Here is a 12,915-nt window from a genome sequence, read left to right as displayed (position 1 = left end):
CCAAATGTCAAACTTTTTAAAATTAAGCTTTAACCCTCATTTTAAGCATAGAAAATTCTGACATCAGTTACAATGAAGACATTATCGGTGTTAATCGCAGAGTTTGAAGATGGAACGCTGGCGAAAGCCATTCATGCCGTAATAATTTTTATTTTCAAGTTACTAACCACTTAATTTTGACACCTGTCACACTTGATACGTCAAGCGTCCACACTGACAATAAAATCCCCCTTATGGTATTGAGACACCCCACGATGTTCACGATTTTTGCCCCCGATGGCTTGCGCTACCAAGTACTCTTGTCACCAACCCCCTGAAGTACCCTTGTCTTATTATGTTTTTTTTGTTGCAGTACCTCGATATTGGGGAGGACATGAACGTCCCTGATGACTTCACCCAGAGTGAAATGCAGACAGGGATGTGGTGGCGGCATTTAGCGGCTGGAGGCATCGCCGGGGCGGTTTCCCGGACCTGCACAGCCCCTCTAGACAGACTGAAAGTGTTCCTCCAGGTGCAGCCCTCCAAGCAGCGGATCGGCGACTGCTTCAGCATGATGTTGCGCGAGGGCGGCGTGACGGGCTTCTGGCGCGGCAACGGCATCAACGTGCTCAAGATCGCCCCCGAGTCCGCCATCAAGTTCGCCGCCTACGAGCAGATCAAGCGACTGATTAAGGGCGACTCGAAGGCGCCCCTCAGCATTTACGAGAGGTTCTGTGCGGGGGCGTTCGCCGGCGGGATCAGCCAGACCGCCATTTACCCCCTGGAAGTATTAAAAACTAGGTTAGCGCTGCGCAAGACCGGACAGTATAAGGGCATTATGGACGCCGCCTTCAAGATCTACCACTTCGAGGGGGTCGGCAGCTTCTACAGGGGTTACATTCCAAACATTTTGGGCATCGTGCCGTACGCCGGCATAGATTTGGCTGTGTATGAAACGTTGAAGAAGAAGTATTTGAAGACTCATTCCAACCTGGAGCAGCCCAGCTTTTGGATGCTGCTGGCGTGCGGCAGCGTCTCGAGTACTTTAGGTCAAATGTGTTCGTATCCGTTGGCGTTGGTGCGGACGAGGTTGCAGGCGCAAGGTAATTATCACGTTCGCTACTCGTTTTACTTTATAGTTCGGTCTAGGGAGCGGCAAATGCTGACGTTTTGTTTTTGTTGCAGTGGTGCACCCGTCGGTAGACCCCGCATCGGTGACGATGAGCGGCGTCTTCAAAACGATATTGCGGAAAGAGGGCGTGTTCGGCCTCTACCGCGGCATAACGCCCAACTTCATCAAAGTGATGCCCGCAGTCAGTATAAGTTACGTCGTCTACGAGTACTCGAGTCGACTGCTCGGGGTGAACATGACGTGATGCAGGAGCATTTTAGGAACAAATTATTTATTATTAATTATAAAATTCCCTCTCATTTTGTCTGGCTTGCGGGCAAAAGATGTTTCTAGCAATTTTTATTGCATAGTTTATTTATTTGTACAGGTTATTACTGTAAGAATACTTGAATAGGCTTTAACATGTTTGTTAATGTCCGTTAATTTATTAACGAAAAACGAAGATTTCATCTCTTGACGCTCATGTGGCTTCTTTGACACATTTATGTAAGTTTTAAAGTCTACACGTTCTCGATGTTGTTAAATTTACCAAAGAAGGCATGATTCTGTTAATAAATGACAATTTTAATATTGATACTGTGTATTTTCCATGATTGAGATTAAAAGGACGATGTGATGTACTTAATATTTTAATAAAATGGTATTTATTATACCTCTGTATTGTAAGTATTTATATAAAATTTAAAATAAAAACTTGACTTCAGTTAGAGCTTGTGTTTGCCGGCCTCTTCATCCAGAATCCAGACTAGAGTACCAGAGGGAAGCACCCGGGTAGCTGGTAAATCCTCCTTATCCACAAGAATTCTCTGGAAAAAACGAGAATTACTAAAACCACTTATTTTCGACGTCATTTCGTACAAACATCTTGTGACAAGCAACTTACGCAATTTATTTTTGGACGGTTACGACATTCCTGATTAGATTAACCGTTTCTAAGATAATCAACAAAATGAATTGGTTCATTCAGTATAAAAGAATTTCTAAAGAACTAAAAAAAAGTAGCACTCCCTTTTACGCACAATTAATGGCTTTGGAATGACGTCATGAAAGTTTAGGAGGGGATGAACGAGTCAATATCTTTCCGTGAATTTGTAGGTGTGACTTTAGTAATCTTTATTATTATATTAATGAATGACTACAACGAAATGTTACACTTCTGTATCAATATGCTTACAATTAAAACAAATTTAATCTATATTTATTTATTGATAGGTTGTAATTAGTCACGAGATAAAAATGCACCAGGATTATTCGCTAAGCCAACCTCAAAGAGACTCCCGATCGGAAACCTCCAATTGAAAATTTACGACCTTCCACGAATTAAAAATAATAGCGAAAACATCCTAGACCTACAGTAAGAACATTACTTTTGTTTATAGGAGTAAATCTCAGTACTTGATTTATTACAAATTTCTGAAATACAGTCCTGGAATTTACGCAGATCTCAGAGCTGACAGGCGAGGACTATGAAGGAAAGAATCAACGAAGAGGAAATTTAGTGCCCTAAATAACACTGACAGGGCCATAAAATTTTATTAGCACACAAAATTAATGTCTTTACACGAGTTCAATAGAGAACATGGGCATAATTCAGGGCAAAACTGTCAGAGAACGTAACAGAAGTGACAGCTTGAAGTTTAAGCGAAACCAGACCTTGGTGACTACCCCTTTCTAACTATGGCAAGTGGTCAGTTGGAAAAGTCTCAATGGAAATGATTAGTTTTCACTAAAAAAAAAACTTAAAATAGTTGTTCTATTCTATTATACTCTAGGTTATGATTATTTAAAACATCAACTCTAGTCTTAGCCAACAAATTACTATGAGTTTTAGTTCAGAACTGTGACAGATTCATTAAAACAATACTTGTCAAGATGCGATTGATTTTGCCAAATGTTATACCCTCTACCGTTCATTTTCTTAGAGGATATGTCATTTGATAAAATCAGTGATATCGTAGCAAGTACTAAACCCGCCCACCCGCCCTCTATTTTCTTAGACGGATCTCATACCGTTTTCTTGTTATTTAGATAAAGGAACAAATTAAATGCACAGTTCTATTTTTAAACGCTCTGTATTTTTGCTCGGTAAAAATGATAAATGCTAAGTTATATAATAAATGCTCAGTTGAAAAATAAATTCTCAGTAAAAATAATATATGCTTGGTGAAATAATAGCTGCTTAGTTAAATTAATAACTGTTTAGTTAAATTAATAACTGTTCAGTTAAATAAGGAATGCTAGTAAGAACCCAACGTGCTAAGTATAAAAATTGGTCGAAGGTTATATCGACAGAACTTCCCTCGCCCGTCAAGTGCAGCACTGCAAATAATACTCCCGCTGAAGGCGCAAATTGAAACATGAAATATATTTAGTATAGACAACAAATCGGAAAAATCGAAAAATCAAAAATTTAAAAATTGAAAAATCGAAACACCCAAAAATCGAAAAATTAAAAAATCAAAAAATTAAAATATCTGAAAATTGAAAATCCAGAAATTGAAAAGTTCTCAATATTCAAATCCTGAAAAATTGAGAATTGAAAACTTGAAAAATTGAGAAATCCAAGCATCAAAAAATAGTAAAAAAACTTTTAGTTAATATTTCTCTCGCCCATTGAAAAAATCGAGTAAGCACTTAAAAATGTTTGACGTATAAAAATTGGTTTTCAAAACCAAAGTTTAAAATGTTCGCAGTTAATTTTAGGTCCTTTACTGGTGTCTTATTTTCGGATAAATTTAAAGAAATCTGGTGTTTTGTTGCTGGATGAACTTGAAAAAGTCTTGGGTGCCGCACTGTTTGGGTACCCATGGTGCAGTATTTTGGGAGCCCATTGAGATTTTTTTTGTAAATTATTTGAGAAATTCAGTTTTATCTTAGCAGGCACTAGCCCGGCCCATCCACCCTCTTTTTTCTTAGAGGATATGTCATCTGCGAAAAAAAGTTTTATCTTAGTAGGCACTAGCCCCGCTCACCCACCCTATTTTTTCTTAGAGGATATGTCATCTGCGAAAATCACTTTCATCTTAGTAGGCACTAGTCCCGCCCACCCACCCTCTTTTTTCTTAGAGGATATGTCATCTGCGAAAAACAGTTTTATCTTAGCAGGTACTAGCCCCACCCACCCACCCTATTTTTTCTTAGAGGATATGTCATCTGCGAAAATCACTTTTATCTTAGTAGGCACTAGTCCCGCCCACCCACCCTCTTTTTTCTTAGAGGATAGTCATCTGCGAAAAAAAGTTTTAACTTAGCAGGCACTAGCCCCGCCCACCCACCCTATTTTTTCTTAGAGGATATGTCATCTGCGAAAATCAGTTTTCTCTTAGCAGATACTAACCCCGCCCACCCGGCCTCTATTTTCTTAGAGGGATCTCATTAGCCATAATCAGTCTCATCTTAGCGGGTGCTAGCCCCCAAAGGAAAAAAAGGGCGGGTGGGCGGAGCTAGTGCTTGGCAGGATAAGGCTGATTTTATCAAATAACAAACCCTCTAAGAACATGAAGGGCGGGCGGGTGGGGCTTAGTGCTTGTCAAAATAAGTCTGATTTTGGCAGATGACCTACTTTCCAAGAAAGTAAAGGGCGGGTGGGTGGGGCTAGTGCTTGCCAAAATAAGACTGATTTTGGCAAATGACCTACTCTCTAAGAAAATAAAGAACGGTGGGCGGGACTGGTACTATAAAACTGATATTGCCAAATGGCGTACCTTTGAAGAAAATAAAGGGTGGGTGGGCGGGGCCAATACATGCCAATATAACACTGATTTTGCCAAATGACGTACCCTCTACCTTTCATTTTCTTAGAGGATATACCATTCGCGAAAATCACTTTTATCCTAGCAGGCACTAGCCCCGCCCACCCACCCTCTTTTTCCTTAGAGGATATGTCATCTGCGAAAATCAGTTTATCCTAGCAGGCACTAGCCCCGCCCACCCACCCTCTTTTTCTTTAGAGGATATGTCATCTGCGAAAATCAGTTTATCTTAGCAGGCACTAGCCCCGCCCACCCACCCTCTTTTTTCTCAGAGGATATGTCATCTGCGAAAATCAGTTTTATCTTAGCAAGTACTAACCCCGCCCACTCGTCCTCTATTTTCTTAGAGGGATCTCATTAGCCATAACCAGTCTCATTTTAGCAGGTACTAGCTCCCTAAGGAAAAAAAGGGCGGGTGGGCGGAGCTAGTGCTTGGCAGGATAAGGATAATATTGCCAAATAACATACCCTCTAAGAAAATGAAGGGCGGGCGGTTGGGGCTTAGTGCTTGTCAAAATAAGTCTGATTTTGGCAGATGACCTACTTTCCAAGAAAGTAAAGGGCGGGTGGGTGGGGATAGTACTTGCCAAAATAAGACTGATTTTGGCAAATGACCTACTCTCTAAGAAAATAAAGAACGGGTGGGCGGGACTAGTACTATAAAACTGATATTGCCAAATGGCGTACCTTTGAAGAAAATAAAGGGTGGGTGGGCGGGGCCAATACATGCCAATATAAGACTGATTTTGCCAAATGACGTACCCTCTACCTTTCATTTTCTTAGAGGGTATGTCATTCGCGAAAATCAGTTTTATCTTAGCAAGAACTAGCCCCGCCCACCCACCCTCTAATTTCTTAGAGGGATCTCATTTGCCAAAATCTGTCTTTTTAGCAGGAACAGCTGTTTATGAAAAAATACGTTAGAACAAACATTTGTAAAAAATAATTTGATGAAAAAGTAAAATTATCAAAAAATATATGGAGTCCAACGAAAATGTTTAGAAAATTCGTTGATAAAATGCTTTTACCGTTTGATTCTATTGTGTATATGTATAATTGGTTACCTATATAACAGTTTAATTAGATTTATATGTAGTAAGTCTCAACTGCAGTTTTAGCTAAATAAGTCAATAATCAATTTTAGTTTCAGACAATAAATTACCATGAGTTTTAGCCCCAGAACTATGGCTCAAATTTAACTGCACAATAGGGCTTTATTTCACGAATGTTTATATAAAAAAATAAGTTAAACCAACATTTATAAAAAATAATTTACTCAGAAAGTAAAATTATCAAAAAATACAGTGGCGGCCAAAGTAGGGCACCTTCTGAAAAAAATTTTTCTAAGAAATTTAGTTGTGTAAACTGGACTCAATTGAATAGATATTCATTGTCAATGCCATTTAAACGTCAATACACATTTAAAAGTTACACTAGGGAAAGAAATGTGTCTACGTTAGGCTCCGCCCCTCGGTTTGACAACGAATAAAAAATTCATCAAAATTGAGCTTGGGGTGGACATGGGTAGGGCTTAATTTTTTGCTCGTTTTTTCCTTAATCTATACAGTATTCTTTGAATAACACGATACTCAAACACAAGCTTTTAATTTTTTGTAGAGAAATAAAGATTTTGCAATTAAGCTCCGCCCCCTTGGCTCAGGATGAATAAAAAAATCATCACAATTGAGAGAGGGTGGGTGGGCGGGGCTACATTTTGCCGTTTTTCTTAATATGTAAATTTGTATAGGGAAATGTCGATTAAAAAAAATCATCAGAATTGAGACAGGGCGGGTGCGCGGGGCTTATATTTTGCTTTTTTTTCGTAATATACATGAGCATCTTTTTACATCAAGAAACTTAAAACATGATTAAAATGGTACGTTTTTGCAAGGAAATATGGATTTTGCAATTATGGGGCGAAGCTTAATTGCAAAATCGATATTTCTTGATACAAATTTTCCATTTTAAACATGTTTTAAGTTTCATGCTATCAAAAGAAGTACACACATATTAAAACAAAAAGGCAAAAGTAAGCCCGCCCACCCACCCTGTCTCAATTGTGATGATTTTTTTTATTCGCCGCGAACTAAAGGGGCGGAGCTTAACTGCAAAAACTTATTTCTTTACAAGAAATTAAAAACATGTTTTTGAGTATCGTGTTCAAAGAATAGTACGTATATTAAGAAAAAAATATATATGCCCCGCCCACCCACTCCATCTCAATTGTGATGTTTTTTTTTATTCTTAGAAAATTAAAACACATTTAAAATGGTAAATTTTTGTAAGGAAATGTGGATTTTGCGTTTATATTTCTTAATATTATTAGTATTTTTTGAATAACTCGATACTCAAAAACGTGTCTTACATGGTAATTTCTTGTAGAAAAATAATAAGGATTTTGTAATTAAATTCCGCTCTTTTGGCTCTCGACGATTAAAAAAAATCACCACAATTGAGATAGGGCGGGTGGGCGGGGCTTATATTTTGCCTTTTTTCTTAATATACCTAGTCGTCTTTTCAGAAGAAGAAACTTAAAACACGTTTCAAATGGTAAATTCTTGTACACAAATATGCCCCACCCACCCGCCCCCCGATCTGCCAACGAATGAAAAATTCATCACAATTGAGATAGGGCAGGTGGGTGGGGCCTAATCTTTTTTTATTCATTTACCAACATCAGTCTTATCTTTACAAGTACAAGCCACGCCCACCTGCCTCTTATTTTCTTAAAAGATATATCATTTGCCCAAATCAGTCTTATCTTAAATATTAGTGTTTTTTTCCCGGAATGTCCTGATTTTTGGAAAAAAACTCACAATTTTGCAATTTAATTTTGAAGCTGAAAACCGAATGCTTTGAAATCTTACACGTATTTGCTTATTCCCCCGCCTCGCCCTAAAATTGATGACGTCACCTCAAAATTTTGCTGAATAAATTCTTAAATGTGTAAAATATGATGAGTCTATACTTGTGATTTATCACTGCATTAATATTTTTTTAGACGTGTTTATACAGGGTGTCTCAAAGAAATTAATGACTGAATCAATTTATTTTATTGATTTAATCAGAAATATAGTTCAAATTTAAATTCCTAAAATAAGTCTTTACTACAAGGATGATTAAAAAAACAAATTCAAATAAACATTTTCAAAAAATATCTTCATCAGAAAGTAAAATTATCAAAAAACATGCAGCCGAACGAAAATTTTCAAAAAATTCGTTCATAGAATGCTTTTACCCTCCGATTAAATTGTGTACGTACTTAATTTGCTTTAATTTCATTTATAATAAAAGTCTTAATAGCAGTTAATTCCAGTTAAAAAAAATAGTTGTATTCGAATTTATGATTATTTAAAATTAAGATATCAATTCTAGTTTCAGACAACAAATGAATCAGTTTTAGCCCAGAACTATGGTTCAAATTTAAACTCCAAATAAGTGTAATACTAGACGGATGTTTAAACAAAAAAGTTAAAATGAGCATTTTCGAAAAATAACTTCACCGGAAAGTAAAATTATCAAAAATATATGCAGTCGAACGAAAATTTTTAGAAAATTTGTTCATGGAATGTTTTTACCCTCCGATTCAATTGAGCACATGGATAACTGGTTTTCTACTTAATGCTTTGAGACCCAATAAAATAAGTGATCAAAACGGAGTTAGGGTCAAACTAGAATTCAATTCCCATTTCACAGTAAATACAATAAGTGAGTGAAAGGGGCAAGGGGGAGAGAGAGATGGGGGGGTTTAGCTTTTTCTACACCCCTCCTTCATTCTAGTGATTACTCTTGACAGTTTTCAGTCTTATCTTAGCAAGTACAAGACCCGCCCACCCGCCCTCTATTTTCTTAAAGCGTATATCATTTGCCAAAACCAGTCTTATCTTTTCAAGTACTAGCCCCACCGATCCGCCCTCTATTTTCTTACAACGTATATCAGTCTTATCTTAAATATTATTGTTGAGTTTATCCAGAAACGTCCTGATTTTTGGGAAAAAACTCACAATTATAAAACAACATTTTGCAATTTAATTTTGAATCTCAAATCAATTTATTTTATAGATTTAATCAGAATTATAGTTCAAACTTAAATTCTTAAAATAAGTCTTTTACACGGATGATTAAAAAAATTAATTAAAATAAACATTTTCAAAAAATAATTGCATCAGAAAGAAAACTTATCAAAAAATATATGCAATCGAACATAGCTATCTTTTCATACAAAAAACTTAAAACATGGTTAAAATGGTACATTTTTGCAAGGAAATATGGATTTTAATCGATATTTCGTGATACAAATTTTCTATTTTAAACATGTTTTAAGTTTCATGTTATGAAAAAAGTCTACACATATTAAAACAAAAAGGCAAAATATAAAGAAATAAAAAACATGTTTTTCAGTATCGTGTTGTTCAAAGAATCCTAGTATATTAAGACAAAAAGGCAAAATATAAACCCCGCCCACCCACCCCATCTCAATTGTGATGATTTTTTTATTAAAATATCAATTTTAGTTTCAGTGAATTTCGGCTCTAAGAAATGTAACCTTATTTTTTTAGTTTTGTTATTTTTGACACTATAGTGATGCTAAAAATTTTAAACTTCAAACGTCAATGTGACATTTTCAAAATGTCAGAAAAACAACGATTTTCTGGTCACAACTGTAGTTTTACGACCTTCAAAATTTCTAATGAAAGTTTAAATAAATTACCTCTAAATAGGCAATATAAAAAAATTGAGTGGTTATACTTAATAACAATAATATAAAACAAGAAATTGTTCATTACACAATTTTGTTAAATTTTCATCTAATTAGTTTACCGTCACGAATAGTTATTAATGATCAAAATCGTCAGAAAAAAAATCATTATATGACTAATTTTATTCATCCACAGATTCTGTCACCATCGATGTTATAATTTTTAACGACTCTTAAAACACCTCTCTTAGATAACTTCGAAAACAAATAAAGGTATCTTACTTTGACCATATCAGCCTTCTCCTTCCCACACGCCGCAAACACGCAATAGAGGGCGTTGTTGATCACCGGAAAAGTCATAGTGACCCTACTCGGCGGCGGCTTGGGGGAATCTGTAATCGGCGCCACCCACTTCGTCTTTTCCTCCAACAATTTATGCCCAGGAAACAGCGAACAAGTGTGTCCATCCGGACCCATCCCCAACAACAACATATCGAACTCAGGCCACTCAACTTCCGGAAAATGCCGCGCCATCTGTCGGCCGTAATCCTCAGCCGCTTCCTCCGCTAATAAAGAAACCTGTCAAGCCAACAGCAATCAACAGGTGGCAACAATACCAGAAATGCCCTGTTTGATGGTAACAAATTGGTTTTCCTTTAGTTTAAGCGTTGTTGCGAGTTCTTTGTATTGTCCGTAAGTGGAGTCCGGGCTGTCTTCCGGAACCACGCGCTCGTCACAAAAGAAAACGCGCCATTTACTGAAGTCTGTGTTTATTTTAGGGAGACCTTCCTTCAAGAAACCCACCAGCGACCCCCCTGGAACAAACGAATTTCAACGTTGTCGTACGTGTCAAGACCGCTGCACTTACCGGAAACCCCTATGTTGAACACCCCACTTGTGGATATTTTTTTCACCGAAACTTCCGCGATTAAGTCTGCCAATTTCTTGACGACTTCGGCGCGGTTTTTCACCACATGGACCAAATTTCCTTGCCCTTGACTCATTATTTTTGAAGATGATTTGCAAACCGCAATGACCGTGACACACACACAAACAAACACGAGAGTACGCGGTGTTGCCAGATGCTTCGAATGAAATTTAGTCACTTTTCGATAGATGTCGTACGATTTAATTTTGATTATAATAAAAAATCGGTTGATCTGGCAACCCTGCACACCTAATATACAATGCAGAGTCACGTTGGACGCGGCTGACCTTCGCGAGTGAAAGACAGAGACAGAAAGCATCGTTTGATGAGTTTGATTAGATATCATGTTGGCGAACGAATTTTTTCGCTTAATAGATTGAAAAACTGGCTTTGAAGTCGAATCGCGGGAAGTGCTGATGAAAATTTTAGTACGACATGGGGGCAGAAAAAATTTAATCATTGTGTAAAATGCTCTGTGTTTAGGGACTGGCGTTGAAATTGCCTGCGAAATATATTTGCGTGTTTTTCGCTTTATTTCATGTACTTTTTTTCCGGATTATGTGGGATGAATATTACTTAGTTTTTTTATTAAATTTTAACTTTATCCGGTGTACTGATGAAAGTTTCAAAACGGGTGATTTATTTTCTAAATGCATACAGAATTGCAATAAAAGGTTTATTTTTTTCGTTTAGGTGAGTGGGAGGTTTAGAGAAAATAAATCAGGCTTTATGTTACCTATAGAATGTTCTATTTCCTGTTACTCTTGTGACGGAGGTTATTAAAGTAAATCAGTTCCTTTCATTGAATAATACCGTAGTCGTGAGAAATAAGAAAAGAAGTTCCGTGCCCGTTGCATAATGTACAACTTTTCACGATCAATATCGTAAAATAACAATCCTTAGTTGAATTTAAAAACTGATTTGATTTAATTGAGTTTTAAAAATAAAATACGAAAGTACAAATTTCGCATTTCAGGGCATATTTGCTCAATAATTATTTTGCAATAAATAAAAAATTTGAGCTGTCACCCTTCCTCAATGATTTTACTCTATTGACAGTATATCACACGTGCCACATCTGTAAGACCAAAAAACCTGCCGCATATTATATGTTTTACCCCGCTTTTGCAAAACGGCCAACTATCAAATCAAACATGGGTCTCCCCATGAAGTTTCTAATGTAACATTTGTTAGGGCGAATTGTCATGAGAGAAAAACCGACAGCTTTAACTAGAAACCGTCAGTTTCGCTTTAACCTCGAATCACGGTTAACCCTGAGATTTTTTCAAATTACTTCAAAAACTAGACAAATGGAGTCATCGAGATTCTTTCTATTTGCTTCAAAAACAAAACAAAAGGTGTCCCCGAGATTCTTTTGAACTACTCCAAATACTAGGCACAAGGGATCCCCAAGATTCTTTCAAACTACATAAATCTAAAACAAAAAGGGTCACCGATTATTACTTCAAAAATCATACACAAGAGGTCCCCAAGATTCTTTCAAACTGTTTCAAAAATCAGATACAAGAGGTCTTCAAGGGATTCTCGAAATTCTGTCTAGCTACTTCAAAAACCAGACAGACACAAGAGGCTCCCGAGATTTTTCCAAACTAACTACCTCAAAAACTAAACACAAGAGATTCCCAAGATTCTTCCAAACTTCTTCCAAAATCAAACAAAAGGGATTCCCGAGATTCTTTCAAACTATTTCAAAATCAAAAGAAAATGGGGTCCCTCCGATTTTTTAAAAATACTTCAAAAGCCGGATACAAGAGGTGCTCAAGATTCATTGAAACTACTCCAAAACCAGAATAAAAAATGTCCCCGAGATTCTTTCAAACTACTTCAAAAATCAGATACAAGAGGTCCTCAAGGGATCTTCGAAATTCTGTCTAGCTACTTCAAAAACCAGACAGACACAAGAGGCCCCCGAGATTCTTCCAAACTAACTACTTGAAAAACTAAACAAAAAAGATTCCTAAGATTCTTCCAAACTACTTCAAAAATCAAACAAAAGGGATTCCCGAAATTCTTTCAAACTACTTCAAAATCAAAAGAAAAGGGGTCCATCCGATTTTTAAAAAATATTTCAAAAACCAGTTACAAGAGGTTCTCAAGATTCATTGAAACTACTCCAAACCCAGAATAAAAAAGGTCCCCAAGATTATTTCAAACTATACTTCAAAAATCAGATACAAGAGGTCCTCAAGGATCCTCGAAATTCTGTCTAGTTATTTCAAAAACCAGACAGACACAAGAGGCCCCCGAGATTCTTCCAAATTAACTACTTCAAAAACTAAACTCAAGAGATTCCCAAGATTCTTCCAAACTACTTCAAAAATCAAACAAAAGGGATTCCCGAGATTCTTTCAAACCACTTCAAAATCAAAAGAAAAGGGATCCTCCCGATTTCTTAAAAATACTT

At 36.8% G+C, this 12,915-nt stretch overlaps 2 protein-coding genes across 6 annotated transcripts in view; one reads left to right on the top strand and one right to left on the bottom strand.

The window, feature by feature from the left end:
* The window catches only part of LOC135139182 (mitochondrial adenyl nucleotide antiporter SLC25A25), a 63,435-nt gene extending 61,615 nt beyond the window's left edge, over positions 1-1,820 (top strand). For all 5 annotated transcript variants that reach the window (XM_064069302.1, XM_064069303.1, XM_064069304.1 and 2 more), the window contains 2 exons: positions 353-1,082; positions 1,165-1,820. In XM_064069302.1, the coding sequence (XP_063925372.1) occupies positions 353-1,082; positions 1,165-1,355 (921 nt within the window). In that variant the 3' untranslated portion in view covers positions 1,356-1,820. The remainder of the gene's footprint in view (positions 1-352; positions 1,083-1,164) is intronic.
* On the bottom strand, positions 1,725-10,700 carry LOC135139183 (6-phosphogluconolactonase). Its single transcript, XM_064069308.1, has 4 exons — positions 10,431-10,700; positions 10,180-10,377; positions 9,845-10,128; positions 1,725-1,917 (listed from the first exon to the last, which is right to left on the bottom strand). The coding sequence occupies exons 1-4, from the start codon at positions 10,564-10,566 to the stop codon at positions 1,816-1,818; spliced, it is 720 nt and encodes a 239-aa protein (XP_063925378.1). The 5' UTR covers positions 10,567-10,700; the 3' UTR covers positions 1,725-1,815.
* Positions 10,701-12,915: the final 2,215 nt, after the last annotated feature.

Source organism: Zophobas morio, unplaced genomic scaffold, assembly GCF_036711695.1.
Source record: "Zophobas morio isolate AGI-343-1 ecotype UQ-CSIRO unplaced genomic scaffold, CSIRO_AGI_Zmor_V1 ptg000031l, whole genome shotgun sequence".
NCBI classification, from domain to species: Eukaryota; Metazoa; Arthropoda; class Insecta; order Coleoptera; family Tenebrionidae; genus Zophobas; species Zophobas morio.
This window is presented reverse-complemented; position numbering and strand designations above follow the sequence as displayed.